Here is a 21,168-nt window from a genome sequence, read left to right as displayed (position 1 = left end):
CCCATTTTCTACAGCTGCTGGCATGTAAAACCTATCTCAGCTTCTTAACTTCCCTAATACTGACTATCATATCCTCAAGTTTCTAGGTTTATATTCTTTGGAATTATTTTGATTTTAGTTTTGAATCCACTGTTACTTGTCAGTCAGAAGTCAGGACAATAATTTTCTTCAAAGCCTTCTGCTAATTTCTGGCCTGCTAATCTTCAGACTCTGAATAGCTCCCACCATCTGATTTGTCTACTGCAGCTGGGCTGCAGGTGTCACTGCAGAAAGTCATGAAATCCAGCTAATTTCACCTGCTGTAGATTAATGGTGCATAACTATAGCTGCATCCTCATTGCTAGGTGGAATTCTTTCCATTGAATTACTATTGATTTCCTATCTCTTTTTCCTGGAGTGACTTTTAAAATTGTTCTTTTGTTCTCCAACTCCTAAGCATACTTCTTATAGTCAGAGCAAATGGCTTAATTTCTTACTGGGCAGATTGCAGCCATCTGACAGGAGCTCCTTTACCTCCAGACTCAAAATCCCAGAATTTCATAGTTGAAATACATCTCACTAGCCATCTAACACAACCTATACCTGAAAAAGAATCCTCTGTACAATATATTTGATAAGTAAATGTTTATCCTTTGCTTGAAGACCCTCCCTACCAGTGAATTGGGATCTGGTATTTTTTGAGATGTCCTGTTGCACTTTTGGATAGCTCTAACTTTTAGGAAGTTTTTCCTTATGTCAAACCTAAATTTGTCTCTTTGTCTACCCATTTCTCCTAGTTCTGTCCTCTGAGACCAAAGAGATTAAATTTGATCTCTCTTCTACCTGAGAGACTTTCACATACTTGGAAGAGAACATGCTCCCCCACCCCAACCTCTTTCAACTCTTCTTCAGGCTAAATATTTCCCATTTTTTTCAAGTGATCTTCATTTTGTTTACCCTCGAGATCTTTCACTATCCTGTTTATCTCCTAGATCTTTTCCAGCTTATTAATGTTTTTCCTAGATGATGGCACGTAAACTGAATACAACACTTCACATGTAGTCCTATGAAAGCATAGTACCTCAAGATTGTCACCTCCCTATTCTTAGAAGCTATGTCACACTATTGAGTCATTAAGCTTGTAGTTCATTAAACCCCCACATCTTTTAAAAATTAATATTTTCCCCTCTTCACACCTCTCTCCTTCCTTTCTTAGAACAGAGACTGTTCCATTTTGTCTTTGTAACCCTGGGGTCTAACACAGTGCCTTGAACATAGTAGGTACTTATTAAATCTTTGTGGTTAGTTTTTTCTCTTAGAAGAAAAAGTCTCTCTCTGCTTCTCACCCAGGCTATTGTCTCTATCTGTGCCCCTTACTTTTGGGTCCTGTTTCTTACTAATTTTATCCTCCTTTATGCATCTTCAATCTTATGATTGCTGTGAATGCCTTCCAATTTGATTGAGTTTTCTCAGTTCTACCAAAAAAAATGTTTTCTACCATATCCATCTGTCATCTCTTCTCTTTCCCTCATGTTTAAACTTCTTGAGAAAAGTTGTTGATGAAGGAGGCCCCTATTTCTTCACCACTAACTCTGTTCTCCATGCCTTTTAATCTGCCTTCTCTCCCCACCATGCTATTGTGATTCTGTTTTCAGAGATCAACAGGATACCTGTTCTAAATGGCCTTTAGTTTCCCCAGATCTATTTTATTAGCCATGTGTGTTTTGGGGGAGTCACTTTACTAGTCCTCAGTTAAATTGCCTACAAAACAGGGATGATATTTGCTCTATTTACTTCACAGGGTATTAGGAAAGTATTTTGTAATTATTGAAATACTATGCAAATATGAGTAATTGTTTTTACTGCCCTAATTATTTGTGTTTGTGTCTCATCTCCCTAGAAGACTTAGTTCCATAAGAGTAAGGCTTATATCCTTTCTAAACTTCTTATCTCCCTCGGTACCCTAGCACAGTAGTCTCTTAATAGATGTTTAAATTTAGAAGTTTACATTCAGGAAGCCTTCCCTCATTAATTACATAACTCCCACATTGATTCCCTTATTTCATGTCCTCTACATATGCAGTTAATATTAAATGAATTAGGTGTTGAGCTGTTGCCTTGAAATTTTGTTAGGTTGTTGTATATGTACATATTCATTTCTCCTAGTGAGTCTATATACATTTTTCAAAAACAGGGACTCTAGTAAAATGTTCTGCCCACAAAGCATTTGATGCTCGGGAAACACTCAGTGACCTGTAAATCATTAGGATCAAATTTCAAGTCAATATTTCCCTTTCTCCTTATTCTTTTTTGTCTAAAAGACCAAGTAAATATTTGACAGCTGGAGAATTTTGGTACTCAACACTAACCCCTTCCCTACCATAGATTCTACTAGACTTTCTCTGATGGTTGATAGCTCTGTTCTTTAGCAAAGAGAAGTGAAAAGTTAGCAAAATGTGTATATAGCTTCAAATGACTGTCTTAGAAAGGGTGATCAGAAAGTTTTTTATAATTAGCAAAGAAATAGAATACTTGACCATGTAAGTATCATCTAGTAATTGTTCCTGGCTTCTGTGGCCTTGAAACGGCCAGGTTCTGGGGTATCTGCTGCATGGAATCCCACTTACTGCATCGTACCACCCATCTTCATGCTGCTTACAGATTATTCTTCTTTCTGCACACCTCTAGTCATATCACTCCTTATGAATTTCCAGGTGTTTCCTATTGCCTGCTAAAATCCACATTTCTTAGTCCGGCATTTAAAACCCTTCATTAGAGGATGTCAGCTTATCTTTGTAGTTGTGGCTCATCATACTTTCTGCAGTACATTCTGTGCTTTGGTAAAGCCTAGGCTACCCACTGTGTGTGGCCTTGCTTGTTCACACTGCTCCCCATGCCTGGAATTTCCACCCTGTCTTCTCCTTCCTCCTACTTGCTCCTTCTTCCAGTATCTGCCTACTGAAATCTTGTTTTTCAAGACCTCGTTCAAGCATCATTTCTTCCTTGAGCCTTCTCTAGGCCTCTCCCTCCCCAAATGAAAATAGCTTTTCATTCCTCAAACTTGGACTAGCCTATTATGCTTAGTCTCTCTGGCACTCACTATAGTCTGTTTTTCATTTTAATTGTATATATTTCATATCTCCTCTGCTGAATTGCAAACTCCATTAGCTTAGGGACAATGTCTTTGTCATTCTTTGTTGATGGCATAGGTATCGATAAGTAAATAGTGGTTAAATTTGTTATCCAATTGTTGACTCAATCCTAGTCAAAGGACATGTAGATCATCTTTTGCATTTTTCTTGTCACTTCTTAGTCTGCTGTTTTTTTTCCCCTAATGGCAAGTCTACACTGGCACTAGTTAAATTGGTTTTTGGAACTAGGAGACCCTTTTTTTCTGTTTTTGGGTTTATGGGGTGGTGATATGATCCTGATAGCTCTTGCATCTGGGTGACTAAATAACTTTAAAACTTCAATCTTTGGGCAGATATGGATGATTTTGCCACCAATGCAGCAACCCAGGATATGCACAGCTACTTCCGACAGGCATCAGTAAATCTTCATGAGATCATTAAAATCCCTGGAGTATGGGACCCTTTTGTGAAGAGTTATGTAGAGGTAAGCAGATTGCCCAGTTTAACTGGTTCTTCCTTCCCTGTTTTAAGTATATTCAAAGACTTTACTTTCCTTAATCTTTAATAGCCTAGAAGGAAGATTATACAAAAAATAATTGTTATAGTATTGAGTTCTTGACTCTGTATAATTTATTTTACTAATATGTTATCAAAATTATGCATTGACTTTCACTGTTTGATAACTTATTTATAAACCAAATATTTCGAATGGAGTAGGATTCTTTTTTTGTCTTGGTTATCAAGACTCAAACAGTGGTTAAATTGTAGATACTGATTCATAGGAGCTCAAATTTAGAGCTGGAATGAAACCTAGGAATAATAATAGACTAAGCTCCTCATTTTGCAGATGAGGAAACTGAAGCCCAATTAAGTAACTTTCTCGTGGTTACATAGATACTAAGTAGGTGAGCTAGAATTTGAAACCCAGGTCCTTTGACTCCAAATCTAGCATGCTTTTCCACTGTACTATGACACATTGTCAATTTCTTCATTACTGTTAAGAGAACCTGAAAGAAAGCAGATTTTTTTTTTAAGCATTTGGGGTTAAATAACTTGCTCAAGGTTACACGGCCAGTTATTTCTGGGTGTGGTGCTATGTATCTGAGCCCAGATTTGATCCCCAGGTCATCCCGACACTGGAGCCGGTGCTCTTACTCGCTGAGCCGCCCCTAAGAAAGGAGATTTTTAATACCTTGAAGATTATAGCATCAGTAAAAAAAAATCTGGTAAAAAAAGTCAGAAAACAGAATCACAGTAGAATAATGAATTTCAGCAAATAAGAGAGTTATTTTGTTAACACCATAGGATAGTTGTGTTTAATTTTCAACAGATCAATGTTGACCTTTCACCATTTAGTTGTTGATGCAGAGCTATGGCACCATGGAGTCTTTCCAGAGCAAGAGGGTTGTATTCTTAAGGTACTTGGCAGTGAGGCCTGCAGATGGTGACAAATTGGGCAGTTTACTCATTGAAAGCCAGACTCAACTGTCACCAATTCTGTTGTGGTATAATGTGATTTGTAAAGCTGTTGAGCAGTCACCTACACCAAACGTAGTAGACAGTGAGCCAGTAACTTGAGTGGCTGGGAAGGCTGGGCCACTGAAAAAGAATGAAGATTCTTGCAGTTCTCTCCTTTTAAGTTTTCAAATGTGAGTTTTTGAACGTGGATGTATTGCTTTGAAGTTCTTCGCTCCTTAAGCAAGCTACTGGGGATGTAGTGTGGGGCTTGGAATCAGTTCATGTCCAGCCTAAGACACTCACTAGTTATGTGACCCAGGGCAGGTCACTTAACTTCTTTTTGCCTCCAGTTTCCTCAGTTTCAGATGTGAGTGATAATAGTAACCCCTACACCCCCAGGGCTGTTGTAAGGATAAAATGAGATAATATTTGTAAAAAGTGCCTAGCACATGGTAGGTGCTATAAAAATCCTTATTCCCTTCCCTTCCTCACCCTTAAGGGTTCTCACTGAAATGTTAGAGTCCTTTGGGACTAGCCTTATGCTCCAATCTGTTGTCAGTAGTCCTTCCCACTATAGTATGTGGAATTGAATGGAAATTATATGAGTGATTAAGGCTTTAGTATAACATTTCTTCTATCACAAAGGAAACTTTTGCAGAGTAAAAAAAGTCCATTGAAAGTAAAGCTTGCAACATTTTTTGCTCTCCATACTATATTCTGTTTCTGTGTGTAACGTGCCCAGATAGTATGTTGTGATCTCTTATTCAATCAATAATGAGTTCCTTTGAAATCTAGTTAACTTTGCTGTTACAGATATGTCCTTAATGTTTTTGATTCAGTGTGTTGGTGACTTCTATTTCCTTACAGATGCTAGAATACTATGGAGATCAAGAAGGAGCACGGCAGGTACTCACTGACTATGCTTACGATAACAACTTTCCGTCAAATCCAAATGCTCACATCTACTTGTACAAATTTCTGAAGAAAGAAAAGGCACCAGAAGATAAATTGATTAGTGTGCTTAAGGTATAACATTTTAAAATTTCAACTAGATCTTGATAAAATTCTTAAGTAGAAATTTTCTTGTTTTTGCCAAAAGATATTAATAAAAACTTGTATTCACATTTGACTTAAAATATTACATTCTTAATGTAAAGACTTAAAATACAAATGAAAGATAAATACTTTTTCTTCCATACCTCCCTCACAGTGAGCACCTATAACTCTAACCCCTGTGATTGAGAATAGGAGTCTGAGTATAGGGAGAGAAATCTGATGACAGCTATTATAGTAGTCCTTACAAGAGGTCCTTTACTTACGTAGGCTCAACCTGTATAGGAATGGCAACCAAGGAAAGTTGTCTAGACAGTGGCTACAAACATTTTCCTTTCCTTCCAGTTTTTGGTGCTTAAAATTTCTCTTTTAATTTCCTTTTGCCAGTGTCTGGGTGGACCTCCACACCAACTGTGGCCTCTATTTCCTTACTTACCCATTCTAGTCCAAGGGACATATGTAGTTGCCTGAACTGGTGATTGCAGAGAGAAGGATTGAATGGGGTTCTTATCTATTGTTTTCTGCCCTGTACCAGAGCTATAGCAGTAGTCTGTAGACAAGAGTCTTAGGTCATCTCCTGTCTTCTCTGCTTCTTTCCAAGACCTCCCTCACAAAGGTCCTATGCTTGCTCTTATGATAAAATGTTTAGGGAACTCATTGAGTCTGTGTATATACCCAAGGACCCACCGTTGTCACTTATAGATGCCCCTGTCTTCCTCTGTATGACTGGGTTTATCCCAGAGTCAATGAACTTGTTTTTTAAAAAAAGATTTTGATAACTGCATTTAAATATAATTGGTTTCCTTTGTAATGTTATATATTTTATACATTTAAAAAATATTCTGAGATGGGGGTCCAAAGGCTTCATCCGACTTCCAAAGATCATGGTGCAGAAAAAGTTAATAACCCATGTTATATGAATAATAAGTAAAAACAAACCATTGTAGGGGCACCATGATATTGAACTCTTTTGTCTTTTGCTGTTGTTAGAAGACCTCTGTAGAAATAGGGACTTTGCTCCAAGAGCAGGAGGTTAGGGGGAAAACTAAGACTATATTCTGTTCTGTCATTGGCTAGGGGAGGAGAGAAATCCTATTTGAAACCAACAGAGAATACTGTGGAAAGCCTATTTTTGGTGCTCTCAAAAGATAAGAAATAATGTCATGGAGTCTGTAGTGAGAAGGGGTTTCAGGGATTTCTAGTAACAGAAAGACCTGGTCCTTTTTTTTAAACAATATTTTAAATTTAGTTTTATTTAATTGATGGATTCATATTAATTCCTTTTTTAAATCTTCCTTTATTGCCGTTCCTAGTTCTTAGTCACTTTCTGTATCCTGAATGTTGGTTCTTGTAACCACCTGGTGGCACCAAAAATCAACTTTTTATAGGGTACAAATGATCTCTTAGCAAACGACATTTTTAAAAAAAGAATTAGAATCTCAGTTTATTTTTATATTGTTTTATTATTTATTATTATTTAGTTTATTATTATCCCAAATCCATGAGACTGTTGTGACTGACTTCCTTAGCAACTGCTCAAATTGTTATGTGGTTCTTTAAAAAAATGCCCTTTATGTTATTTAGCATGCATCCTTTAACAGATTTTTCAAAAGCCAAACACAAAATTGGCAGTTTTGTGCTCTGAAAGGTTCTTTGAAAATGGGGAACCAAGACACCTTAGCAAGGAAAAAAAAATGAAACGAGCATTTCTTGTATTAAGTATGTTGAAATGAGAAAAATTGAATTTTCACTTGAAATAAGTTTTTTCATATGTAGTTTATAATACTACTATGTAGTTTAGGTGCATTCAGATATGTACCTATATTGTCATAGTGCTTTGCAATTTTCAAGGTACTTTTATATACATTATTTAATTCTCATAACAATCCTGTGAAGTAAACATGCAGAAATGTTTATCTGCATTTAAAAAAATGACCTTTCTAAGATTCAGTTTCTCTAAGTGATTTGCCAAAGGGCTAGTAAAGATGTAGATTTGGGTCAGAATGAATGATTGAACAAATGAATGAGCATTTATTAATAATATAATGATAGGGGCGGCTAGGTGGCACAGTGAATAGAACACTGGCCCTGGAGTCAGGAGGACCTGAGTTCAAATCCAGCCTCAGACACTTCACACTTACTAGCCCTGTGAATTTGGGTAATTCACTTAACACCAATTGCCCTCCAAAAAGCAAACATATTTAATGATAGCATTTATATAGTGCTTTAAGGTTTTCAAAGTGCTTTACAAATATTACTTCATTATAAGAAGTTATGCAATGTTCACTTGGACACAACAACCCTGGGAAATAAGTGCTATTATTATCCCTATTTTACAGATGAGAAAGTGAGCCACACAGAATTCAGGCCTTTCTGACTCCAGGTCTGGCCTCCACCTGCAGCACCACCCAGCTGCCTCTTATTAAGCTCTTACTTTGTGCTAGGCACTGTGCCCCTCGACCTCCTATTGTGTTTGGGATTTTTCCCCACCAAACCAGGCTGCTTATGTTAAAGCCTGTTCTAATTCTTTCACAACACTTTGTATTTCTTAGCAAATTGTTTATTAAATGCTTAAGGGATCAAGTGACCTGGCAGGACCCTTTGTGCCTATGGAAAAACTTTCCCCGGAGCAAGTCCTTATGTTCTCTTTTCTGGGAACTTTCATTCCAAGTGAACATTGCATAACTTCTTGTAATCGATAACTGTCACAAATTAACCTAAGTTAATTTTGTGTCTTGAAAAATTCTATCAATTGTCTTAATTGGTATTGATTAAAAAAAAAGAAATGAGAAAATAATCAATATCATTTTGGATGCCAACTGTATGATTCTGTTGATAGAAAAGTCGAATTGATTTATTATCTGCAGGAAAGAATTTTACAACATTGTAAAAGGCTGTTTTGGAACAGCCAAAATAGGATGGAAGTAAAACATCTTCAAATTGTTTATTTTTCAAAGAAAAAGTGTTTTTTTGAAGAAGAGGGGGAAGATACTTCTTTGAAAAGAGATAAAATCTTAGAAATAAACTGCTAATATGGTAATAACATTAAGCACCATTCTGTTTTTCAGATTTTGCACCAGATTGTGCCTTCTCATAAGATTATGCTAGAATTTCACACATTACTTAGAAAGTCAAGTAAGTTAAAATTTCAGTGAACAGAACATCTTCATTCCTTTGTATAAACAAACTGCTGAGGTCAGAAAAGGCTAGTGAAGGAAATGGCTCCATAGTTATTTTCCAGTTTATATAACCTACCCATTATAATCACTTCTAGGATCCTTTTCAGTGATTAAAAGATACACTTCTTTATGAAAGGAAATAAATTAGTTAAGTCATTTCTAAGCCCAGCTGTTTCTGAGGCCTCTACAAACCTGAAGACCCCCATTGAGTAGGAAGAAAGCCCATCATCTGTTACCTGTATTGCATTATAGAGGAACTTTGTCCTCTCTTCTATTGTGCTTGCACCATTTCAGAATGAGGAGGGAAAGGAAATGAAATTCTGGGCAACTCAGGAAAAACGGTTTAGAGAGGAGGAGGTTGGAATACTTCGTTTATGCTGAGACTTCAGAACTAACCATATGTAATTATCCATGTTTTCTTTTACTCTGGCAGTATTATGCTCTCCTTTCAGTATCTTCATTAGTAGGAGTTTTGCTTTGAGTTTTTTTTCAGTAATGAGAATTTACAAATATCAAACCCACAGCCCTACTAGAAGCAAACTAACCAGTTCAGTTACCCACCCACATCACAGACTGTGCTTAGAATAATGCATTCTTCTAATGTGTGAACCAGACCAGAATATTTAGTAGCTAGCAGTAACCCAAAGACTATAAATTTTGAGTCTCTATCAGTTCAATGCTGTACATTAACTTCATCTTGTATTACCATTGCAGAGAAAGAAGAACACCATAAACTGGGGCTAGAAGTTCTATTTGCAGTCTTAGATTTTTCTGGTTGCGCTGAAAACATAACTGCTTGGAGGTACTTGGCAAAGTATCTGAAACAAATAATGATGGAGTAAGTATGAAGCATCTTACATCTCTGAGACAGTGGAAACAAAACGACCCAGGTTTCTGGCTAGACCCAATGATGCCGAAAGAGTAAGAGGATCTGTATCTTGTCAATTTTAACAGGTTCTCATTTCTTTAAAAAAAATTTTTTTTCCCAATTAAATGTCAAAACAATTTTTAACATTCATTTTTGCAAGATTTTGAGTTCCAAATTTTTCTCCCTCCTTCTCTCCCCTCTTCTTTTCTTAAAATGGTAGGCAGTTTGATATAGATTATACATGTGCTATCATGTAAAAACATATTTCTATATTAGTCAGAGTTGTGAAAAAAGAAACAGATCAAAAGGAAAAAACCATGAAAAAGAGTAAAGTGATTAAAAAAAAGTATGCTCCACTTTTCATTTAGAGTTCTTTATCTGGGTTTGGATAACATTTTCATTTTTGAGTTCTTTGTACTTTCCTTGGATCATTGTGTTGCTGAGAAGAGCTGAGTCATTCATAGTAGATCATCTCACAATGTTGCTGATGTTTTCCTGGTGCAATGCTTTCCTGGTTCTACTCATTTCACTTTGCATCAGTTCATACAAGCCTTTCCAGATTTTTCTAAAATCTTCCTGTTGATCATTTCTTATTGCACAATAGTATTCATCTGAAAACTGCCTGTTCATATCCTTTGACCATTTATCAATTGGGGAATGGCTTGTATTCTTACAAATTTGACTCAGTTCTTAACATATTTAAGAAATGAGGCCTTTATCAATGTATTTGCTGTAATTATCGCTTCTCAGCTTTCTGCTTTCCTTCTAATCTTGGTTGTACTGGTTTTGTTTGTGCAAAAGCCTCTTAATTTAATATAATCAAAATTATCTATTTTACATTTCATAATGCTCTCTATCTCTTGTTTGGTCATTGTCTATGGCACCTTTAGCAAGATGTAGTTTCCTTTCTTATCTCTTTTAATTAAGTCTATTCTTGCTTTTGCTTTGTCTGAGATCAGGATTGCTACCCCTGTTTGTTGTTTTATTTACTTTAGCTAAAGCATAATAGACTCAGCTCCAGCCCCTTACCTTTACCTGTGTGTGTCTCTTTGCTTCAAGTGTCTTTCTTGTGAACACTACATTATAGGATTCTGGTTTTTGATCCACTCTGCTATCTGCTTCCATTTTATGGGAGAATTCATCCCATACACATTCATAGTTACAATTACTACCTGTGTGTTTCCCTCTATCCAATTTTTCCTACTGTTTGTCCTCTTTCTCCTTTCACCTTTACCCTCCTTGACAGCTTTTCTCCTGTCTACTGCTTTCCCCCATCTGCCTTCTCTTCTTATCTGCCCAACCTACCTTTACATAATCTTCTCCCCTCTTACTTTCCTAATGGTTAAAATAGATTTCTATATTCAACTCGTTGTGTATTTTATTCCCTCGTTGAGCCATTACTGATGACAGTAAGGTTCAAGTGATGCCCATCGCCCACCCTCCCATATTTCCCTCTACTGTAATAGGTTTCTTGTGCCCCTTCATGTGAAATAATTTACCTCATTCTACCTTTCCATTCCTTCTGCACCCAATGTACTCCTCTTTTTCATCCCTTAGTTATTTTTTATGTCATTCCCTCAAATTCACCTTATACCCTTACCCTTTGTCCATGTATATTCCTTTTAGCGATACTATTAGTAGTATAATTTTCCATAAACCCTCACGACTGACAATATCAAAGGCCTTTGTCAGATCTGCAAACGTGTACAGACCTCTCCTGCTCCTGTCATTTCTCTTGGAGTTGTCAGGCAGCAAACACCATATTGACTGTTCCTCAGCCCTTTCTGAAAGTACACTGGCTCCCATCTTCCAGGTGAAAGATCAGCCTATCAAGGAGGACTCTGGCAAGAATCTTGCCAGCAGTGACTAAGAGAGAAACCTCTCTGTGATTGTCACCGGACAATATATTTTCTTTACTTTTGTAGAGAGGGATAATGAACGCATCCTTGAACTCCTGGGGGATAACATCCTCTTCCTATAACCTGGAAAATTTCAGTCAGCTTTTGGTTGCCCAAAGAAGTACATCAGCATTTACACCAATTTCATGACATGCTTACCTGGGTTCTGGATAATGAACAATGCTCTCGTGCTTTCCTAGTCACCAGTGGGGTGAAACAAGGCTGTGTGCTTGCTCCCATGCTTTTTGGCATGATGTTTTCAGCCATGTTGTCAAATGCTTTCAATGAGGATGATCACAGCATCAAGGTTAGCTACTGCACTGATGGTAAATTCTTCACCTTGAAAAGGCTATAAGCCAAGACTAAAGTGGAGGGAGAATTGGCATGTGATTACAGCTAATTGTGCACTCAGTGCAGCCTCTGAAGCTGAGATGCAGCAAAGTATGGATCACTTCTCTGCTACTTATGCTAATTTTAGCCTAACAATTAACACCAAGAAAACACAGGTGCCTCCATCAACCACCACCATACCAGCCATATGTGGAACCATTGGTTACAGAAAATGGAGAAGTTTTGAATGCTGTGGATAAGCTCACTTACCTTGGTGGTGTACTTTCCAGTGATGTATACATTGATAATGAGGTTGAAACATGCAATGCCAGAGCGATCTTAGTGTTTGGGTGGTTCTGAAAGAAAGTATTGGAGAGAATAGGTATTAGCCTGACCATCAAACTGAGCCATTGTGCTGACCTCATTATTTTATGCCTATGAAGTCTGGACAGTGTACCAGTACTATGTTAGGAAAATTAATCACTTCCATTTGCATTGTCTTAGGAAGATTCTGAAGCTCACCTGGCAGGATAAGGTACCAGACTATGAGGTCCTTTCTGAAACTAAACTGCCAGTGGTTCAAACTCTACTGCAGAGAGCGCAGCTCTGATGGACTGACCACGTTCGAGTACAAAACAAATGCTTGCCAAAAAGACTGTTTTATGGAGAACTTACACAGGGAAGTGTTCATGTGGTGGTCAGAAGAAGAGATACAGGGACACTCACAAGGCCTCTCAGGAACTTTGGAATTGATGATGTGATGTGGGAGACACTGGCACAGGACTGTTCAGCATGGTGTGCCAACATCAGAGAAGGTGCAATGAGCAAATCAGAACTGAAATAGCTCAAGAGAAATACAAGATGCGCAAACTTAGAGAATCTACCCCAAATGTTCACATGGACTATTTGCCGACCTATGGTAGAACATTCCAAGCTCATATTAGTCTGATCAACCACAGTCAGACACACTGAAACTTGACCCTAGCATAGTGATGTCATTTTGGTTCTCTTCAAGAACAAAGGATACCACCCAACCAACCAACCATTTATTAGTTGTACAATTTTTAAGAATTATAAGTATCATCTTCCCATATAGGGATTTAAACAGTTCAGCTTCATTGAATCCCTTATGTTTTCCTTTTCCTTTTTACCTTTTGAGGCTTTTCTTGGCCTTAATATTGGAGATCAATTTTTTCTGTTTAATTCTGGTCTTCTCCTTATGAAAGCTTGAAATGCTTCTATTTCATTGAATGATCATTTTTTCCCCTTGAAATATTATGCTTAGTTTCACCGGGTAGGTGATTCTTGGTTGTAGTCCTATCTCCTTTGCCTTAATGTTCCATGACCTCTGATCCTTTAATATTGTAACTGCTAAGTCCTGTGTAATCCTGATTGTGGCTCCTTGATATTTGAATTGTTTCTTTCTGACCACTTGCAGTATTTTTTTCCTTGACCTGACAATTTGGCTATAACAGAGGTGAGGAAGCTATAGTCTTGAGGCTACATGTGGCCCTCTAGATCCTCAGGTACAGCTATTTGACAGAATCCAAACTTCACAGAACAAATCCCCTCAATAAAAGGATTTGTTCTGTAAAACTTGGATTCAATCAAAAGACCAGACCCAAGAACCTAGAAGGCCGCGTGTGGGCCTAGGGTGGAAGGGACGCTATGTCAGGTTTCTTGTTTCAGTGACTGCAGGCCCTGGCTATTACCTGGTGCTACCCTGATATTGCCCTGAGCCCCATGGGGCACCCTCCTGTCTGGTACCATGCTGAGGGGCTGGGGTGGGGAATGGCTGGTGCTGCTGGAGGCTGTAGGGGTCTGGCAGCTTTCCTGGTGCTGAGCACCTGGTTCTGGTGTGTGCTGAGGCTGAGGTTGGTGGAGTGTTTTCTGTGTTTCCTCAGGCTACCCTGAAGCACATGGTGGTTTGGCTGTTAGAGGCTGCCTCTTTGCCCAGGGCTATACTGAAGTACATGGCTGGCAGCTTCCAGTTTGCTTAGGCACCAATAGGGTTGACATCCATCTGTTTGCCCAGGGCTGTACTGAAGCACATGGAGGTCTGGCCACTGGAAGTTGCCCATTTGCCCAGGGCTATGCTGAAACTCATGACTGGTCTCTGAGCTGGAGTCTGCTTGTTTCCCTGGCCATGCTGAGACACATGGGGGTCCTGGGGTTGGCATTTACCTGCACAAAGACACTGGGACTCAGGATCTCCCGATGGTTTGCTGAGGTGGAACTTGCTGCGGGCTTGCTGGGATGCTTCCTGTCGTGGCCTGTGCTCCCATTTTACCTGAGACAGATCTTACCTGCCAATCTTCCAAGTTTCTTGGGCTAAACGATGGTTTGCCCTGTCTTTTTTGCTGGTTCTGCTGCTCCAGGGTTTGTTTTGAGGCACTATTTTATGGTTGTTTGGAGGTGAATATGAGAGGGTTACAGTGATTTACTGCTTACTCCAATACACATTTCTGAAGTGCCTGCTATTTCAGATTTTCATTCTTATACTTTAGCTTTCTCTACTAGCACTTTAACATCCCTTCAGGGCCTTTCAGCTTCATGAAGTACAAAGTCTGAAGCTGAAAGATCTATTGTTTATTCTCATGGGGTGAGGAGAGATTGCCATGCTATCCAATGGAATGTGTCATTCTAGTGGTACACTGCCTCGGGCATTTAAATGTCCAGTTCGAGTTTAGTGAATAAGGACAGTAAGTGAGCACCCTCGTTTTATTTTATTTTATTAATTTGTTTGTGTACTTTTAGTTTGCAAGATTCAATTCCACAGTTCCTTGAGTTTCAAATTCTGTCCCCTTCCTTCCCTGCTCCCCTCCCCCCACCATGGTGGCATACAGTCAAGTATAGGATCTGTAAATACTTTCACAATAGACATTAGTCAAGTTATAAAGACAGATTGTATCAGATGGAATGAACAGTAGTAAAGAGGAAGTAAAACCAAACAAGAAAAAGAGAAAGATCAGGTAGTTTGCTTCAATCTGGATTCAAACTCAGTTCTTTCTAGTTCTTTCTCTGGATGTAGACATCTCTCTCCATCATGAGTCTTTTGGGATTGACATATCACTGCATTGCTGAGAAGAGTTCAGTCTATCAGAATTGGTCATCACAGATAAGTTGTGTCTGTAATTGTGTACAAATTTCTCCTGGTTCTACTCTTCTCACTCAGCATCAGTTTGTATAAGCTCTCCAGGTAAATATGAAGACCGTCTGCTCCTCGTTTCTTATAGCACAATAGTATTCCATAACATGCATATACCACAACTTGTTCAGCCATTCCCCAGTTGATGGGCACCCCCTTAATTTCCAATTCTTTGCTACCACAAAAAGAGCAAGCACCCTAGTTTTATGCCAGTGTACTGTAAGGAACTGACTTGTTATATGAATCTTTCCATAACTTTTAAAATCCTGCAAATGAATTGCATTACCTTTGAAGGAGAGAAAAGTTCATGCTAATAGAATAATAATAGTATACCCTTTTTTTTTGTCCTCCTGCATGACTCTTATCTCAGTAGAGGGTGGCTTCAATCCTGATACTTGTGGCCATGTTATATTTGTTGGCATATTCAGAAAAACATGTTTCCTCCTGTTTACCTTTTTTCCCCCTTTCATTACATGTCAGTATACGAAGAGGAAGGAAAACATTTGAATATGTTTTTTTACTTTTTAGTTTTTAGAAACATACCTATTACGTTTTTGTGAGAAGGTTAATTTTTTTCTGGAATTGATCTTTAGTAATCAGATAATTATATGGTTTTGTATGTTTAACCACATCTGTAAATGTTGGGTCTTTGAGGATTAGTAGCTCAATCTTTGGTGGAGTATGGTGTGTAGAGACACTATATAAAATTAAGATATTATAAACCCTAGATTAGATTGCTTACCTTCAAAAGTCAAACCATTTGCCCTGTTTTTTCTAAAATTGGATTTCTGAACTCTTTTTGTGGCGGTAAAGGATTGAAAATTGAGGAAGTGTCCATCAATTGGGGAATGGGTGAACAAGTAGTAGTGTATGAATGTAATGGAATACTATTATGCTATAAGAAATGATGAGCATGTGGACTTCCGAAAAACCTGGAAAGACTTACATGAAGTGATGCTAAGTGAAGTGAGCAGAACCAGGAGAACATTGGACATAGTAATAGTAACACTGTGCAATAATCAGTTACGATTGACTTAGTTTTCAGCAATACAATGATCCAAGACAACTCCAAAATGAACTCATGATGGAAAATGCTATCCACATCCCAAGGAAGAACTATGGAGTCTGAATGCAGATCAAAGCATATTATTTTCACTTTTTTTTGTTTTTTGTGACTTTTCCCTTTTGTTCTGTTTCTTCTTTCTTAACATGACTAACGTAGGATCATGTTTCTATAATTGCACATGTATAACCTATATCAGATTGTTTACCATTTTGGGGAGGGAAGAGAGGAGGTAGGAGAAAAAATTGGAACTAAAAATCTTATAAAAATGAATGTTGAAAACTATCTTTACCTGTAATTGGAAGAAATGAATACTGTTTACAAAAAAAAATAAAATAATAAACAGAAAAAAAATGGATTGCTGATTAACATGGTAGATCTTGCTAGCACATATAATACTCAAGTGAAGTTGCTGAGTAAAATTTTTCCTGAGTAGATCAATGAAAAATAAGGAAGTTGGGGGAAATTTAATAAAATGATTTATTTCTGTAATGTTCTCCCTCATATGTATCTCCTTCATAATTGAAAAATGTTTTGCTTTTTATTTTTCAAATGCTTTACTAAAGTTAGTCAATTTTCTAGCCCTACACTCCCTCTCCCCATTTTTTTCCTTTAGAAAGCACCTAGACTGGGTTCAGGAAGAGTGGAGTTCTAGAAAGGACTGGTGGCCAACATTTCACTTCAGCTACTATCTAGCAAAAAAGAATTGGAAAGAAAATAAGGTCCTAGCACTGAAAAAAGCTTTCACATCTGGAGTACTGCTGGGTAAAGGTATGTGCCTTTTATTCCTCTATGTCAGGTGTATCACTGGGAGTATGAAGGGTTACTGTTGACTTCAATTCCCAAGAATATTTATCTGTATAGCTGCTTTAATTGAAATTATTCAATAGGAAGAGACATATACTTTTGAAACAAATACTTATACACAATAACCCTTAGACTTGGTGGTATTGGGCACAGTGTATTGCAAGTGGATAGTCTTTTGCCCTCAACGAAGCAGGATGGGGAGGTGGTTAGAAATTCAGATAATATGCTTAGCAAGAATCCCTGGGGATTGGGCCTACCTGTTTGGGGAGTGCCATGTGTATTTTTATGTGGTTGATTCTTGTTTAACTTGTAATGTTGTCTGTTGGTTTAAAGTATTATTTCTAGCAGTGTAATAGGGGACTTTGAGGTGCAGGATGCAGTTGGAAACAACCTACTATCTTAAATGATTTCTCTGTTGCTAGCTTGAAAGTTTTTTGGGGATCTCTGCTTTTTCCAGTCAGGGAATCAGAAATATAATTTATTAGCCATATTACAGTAATAGCAGTAGAGTTTCATTTTTTCTTCCATTGTAGAAAAGACAGCATCTCTACTGTCAAGAAAAAAAATGTATCTGTTAGCCCAGCAAACAAACCCTCCTAAGAGAAAAGAGGAGAAAGTCTTTACTTTGTGAGTTATATCGGCTGCTTGATAAAATTCTCATTCTCTTAATTACCACTTCTGTGTGGAGAGGCAGACAGCATTGTAATAAGTGCTGTGCAGTGACTGTTGTTAGTCTTCAGCACAGCATGTTTAATGAGGCTGCTCAAAGAAGGGTAAACCAAGGTCTCACAGTGATGTCTCCTAAAATATCTGTTTTCCTGAAGTACACTTCAAAACTATCCTGAAAAGGTCCTTCCCTTGCTTGGATTCCATAGTTCAATTTCTGAGAGATTTATTTTGATTAATTCTAATAACTAGCATTGGTATGACCCTTTAAAGCTTATAAAACATTTCTTATTTTGTAGTTACAACAGACTTGAGGGGTAGATACTACAGGTTCTTTCTGCTAATACTATATAGGTATTAACACCACAGGGTGGCTTGGTGGGGCACTGGATAGTGTGCTGTACTGGGAGTCAGGAAGACTTATCTTCCTGAGTTCAAATCTCACACACTTTCTAACTGTGTGACCCTGGGCAGGGTTCTTAATTAACCCTGTTTGCCTCGAGTCCTTATCTATAAAATGAGCTGGAGAAGGAAATGGCAGACCACTCCAGTATCTTTGCCAAGAAAACCTCAAATGGGGTCACAAAGAGTTGTATTTCAATCACAACTGAAATAACTGAACAACAACATTAATACTACAGGTATTAATAATCACTAATTTTTATAGATGAGGAAACTGAGAAGTTAAGTTACTTGTCTGTTGTCCTATACCTAGTAAGTATCAGAGAGAGGATCCAAGCTCAGGTCTCCCTAGACTCTACTTCTACTGATCTTTATATTCCAACATCCCCCACCCTCCTTTTACCTGTCCCTATGATGTCCTCTTATTTCCCATATAGTTTAGGCACCAAGAAATAATTAATAAATTCTGTAATTAGAAGACCTACATTTCAGTCCTAGCTCTGTTCTTCCCTACTAGCTGAATGACCCTGGGCAAGCTATTTAACCTCTCTGGGTCTCAGTTTTCTCACAGACTTGTGAGGACAATACTTTTAGAAAGTAAATTATTATTAAAAATGGTTATATAGCTGAATAAATGATTATTGAATGAATAGCACAATTTCATGAACTAATTTTTACATTTAATATAGCTTATGTGTTTATATGTTTTATATTTAATGTAGCTTATTGAAAATGGTCTATGAAATACAAGCTTCAACAAATACAATCAAATTCAGTGAAAGCATATATAAAAGTTCACAAAACCATATTATTCATCTTTATAGACATACATATCTTTGGAGAAGTAGTTTATGTAATTTCAAACAAATTTTATGAATAAAATTCCCTGTCAAGGCGATAACAAACACATATAAATATACATACACATATATGTATATGTACATACACAAACACATACATATATAAGTCTTAATGAAGAGGAGCAGAGATTGGCTTAATACCCAAATTATTTAAAGAAATGTGATTCCAAATATGCAGTTTATTAATCAAATCTTACTTTGCCAACCTAGTATTTATATCTCAATGTGGATATTTTCCATGTTCTGGGAAATTAATTCATACTAGTCTTTGATTAATTCTTATGGATGGAAAACAACAATCAAAGTACAGCTGGCCTTCTCATATCTTAGAGCAAGAGTTCTTCACCAGAGATCTGGAAACTTGTCTTTTTAAAAGATATTTTGGTAACTACATTCCAATATAATTGATTTCCTGTGCAATCCTATGTGTTTTATTTTATGTACTTAACATTTTTTAATTTTTAATTTTTTTGGAGGGCAATTGGGGTTAAGTCACTTGCCCAAGGTCACACAGCTAGTTTTTGTGTCGTGTCTGAGGTCAGATTTGAACTCAGGTCCTCCTGACTCTATTCAGTGCACCACCTAGCTGTTAACATTTTTTTCTAAGAAGTGGTATATAGGCTTCTACCAGATTACACAAAAAATTTTAAAATCCCTGATTTTTTTGGTGGTAATGCCCAAACTGCCTTTGAGGAAGTCACTATAACTGGTCTCTTTAATAAATTTCTTTTCATTGACTTGGATTAGGAAAATTTACTCAGTGCTTCATGGTAATTGTAAATCCTAAGGTTCAGCAAGCCGTACAAGTTAATTTTTATTATTTTTGATTCTTCAAACCATCAAATGTATCTGTAATCTCATCAGTTTGAATATTCCTTCCCATGATGTTGTTCTAAATCTGTCTCTGCCTATCTATCTTATGTGCCTCTTGCTTATGTCGTCCTCCAAATTCACCACAGAGAGTCTACTCGAATGCTCTGGACATCCACATTGCTGTCTCCTGACATTGCAAGGATACCAGAGAAACATTACTGATATCCATCTCTAACCCTGATAATGTCATTAGTATATGTCTATCTCCTCCTAATTTCCCTGATGACTTCTTTATTTCCCATTCTTATTCAAAGTTCTTCGTTGGTTTTGCAATGCTCATACTTACTATGTGTTTTTTCCATTATTCTGTGTGTAATATTCATTTTTCAGTTCTTTCAAGACTGTTGTGTTACGTATTTCATTGCCATACAATAGGACCAGCAGAATTTGATGTTAAAAAGATGCCGGGGTGGCTAGGTGGCACAGAGAATAGAGCACCGGCCCTGGAGTCAGGAGGACCTGAGTTCAAATGTGGCCTCAGACACTTAACACTTACTAGTTATGTGACCTTGGGCAAGTCAGTTAACCCTGATTGCCCTGCCTTCCCCCCCCAAAAAGCAATAAATAAATAAAAGATGGGCCTCTGTTTCTAGGGTAAGCTTGGAGTCATGAAAGGAATTCTGCAACTTCCTGAAGGTAGTCTCTCAACCTCTTGTTTAATTCTAGGCCTAAATCATTGTCCATTTGTATTTTCCATCTTTCCATCTCACATATATATATATATATATATATACTGAGGTACAAGCTCTGTAGGTATCTTGCTTTTCTCCTGTCTTCCTCCTATTCCTTCATCCTTGCTCCATGAAACCACTAAGAGCTTTGGTGTAGAAGATACAGAGGAAGGTGTGGTTCACAGAGAATTTAGGTATTCTACTGGTGTATAATATAGTTTTGGTTGGGTAACACTGACAGATCACATATAATTTATTATATATATATAAATATGTGTATATATGTATGTATGTTCACCATCATTGAAATAGTTTAATAAATGTTTATTAAAATTTTAAAATTAAAAAAGCACACACTATAGTGATGATGGGTTAAAAGCACTTCAGCACATTATATGTTACTAACTTTAGAAATTTTATTTAGTAGTATAGTCACTGGTCTTGGACTTATATTGCTTGTTTTACATTTATATCTCTAGTATATTCACAGTATTACTATCTAAATCTTTATTTCTCTTCAGAAAGACTTAGCTGGGGTCATCTATCAGGATTCCTTCTTCTCCTGATACCTATACTTCATATCTCCTAAAAATCAGTGCCTGCTCTTTCCTGTTGCTCCAACCTCAGAGGAAGAGGTAGTCAGCCTCAAATGCCAAGGCTAAACCCCTTTATCTATGTCCCTGTTACCATCCCTTCCCATCTTGTCTAAGACCTTATCAACTATCTTGATAAAATCTTTAATTTCTCTTTCTTATCTCGCTTCCTCTCTATTGCCTACAAAT

The 21,168-nt window shown here is 37.3% G+C and overlaps 1 protein-coding gene across 3 annotated transcripts in view; it reads left to right on the top strand.

Annotated features, from left to right (window-relative positions):
* TAF1A (TATA-box binding protein associated factor, RNA polymerase I subunit A) overlaps positions 1 to 21,168 on the top strand; it is a 38,881-nt gene that overhangs the window by 15,368 nt on the left and 2,345 nt on the right. For 2 of the 3 annotated variants that reach the window (XM_069096713.1, XM_069096714.1), the window contains exons 6-10: positions 3,464 to 3,594; positions 5,436 to 5,594; positions 8,690 to 8,756; positions 9,515 to 9,638; positions 16,724 to 16,878. In XM_069096713.1, the coding sequence (XP_068952814.1) occupies positions 3,464 to 3,594; positions 5,436 to 5,594; positions 8,690 to 8,756; positions 9,515 to 9,638; positions 16,724 to 16,878 (636 nt within the window). The remainder of the gene's footprint in view (positions 1 to 3,463; positions 3,595 to 5,435; positions 5,595 to 8,689; positions 8,757 to 9,514; positions 9,639 to 16,723; positions 16,879 to 21,168) is intronic. The other variant, XM_069096715.1, reaches the window with a different exon arrangement.

This window comes from Petaurus breviceps, unplaced genomic scaffold (genome assembly GCF_028583685.1).
Source record: "Petaurus breviceps papuanus isolate PSGF00001 unplaced genomic scaffold, PetGlider_PUasm1.0 289, whole genome shotgun sequence".
In the NCBI taxonomy this organism is placed as follows: domain Eukaryota; kingdom Metazoa; phylum Chordata; class Mammalia; order Diprotodontia; family Petauridae; genus Petaurus; species Petaurus breviceps.
The sequence above is the reverse complement of the archived record's forward strand: the minus strand, read 5'-3'. Positions and strand labels throughout refer to the sequence as shown.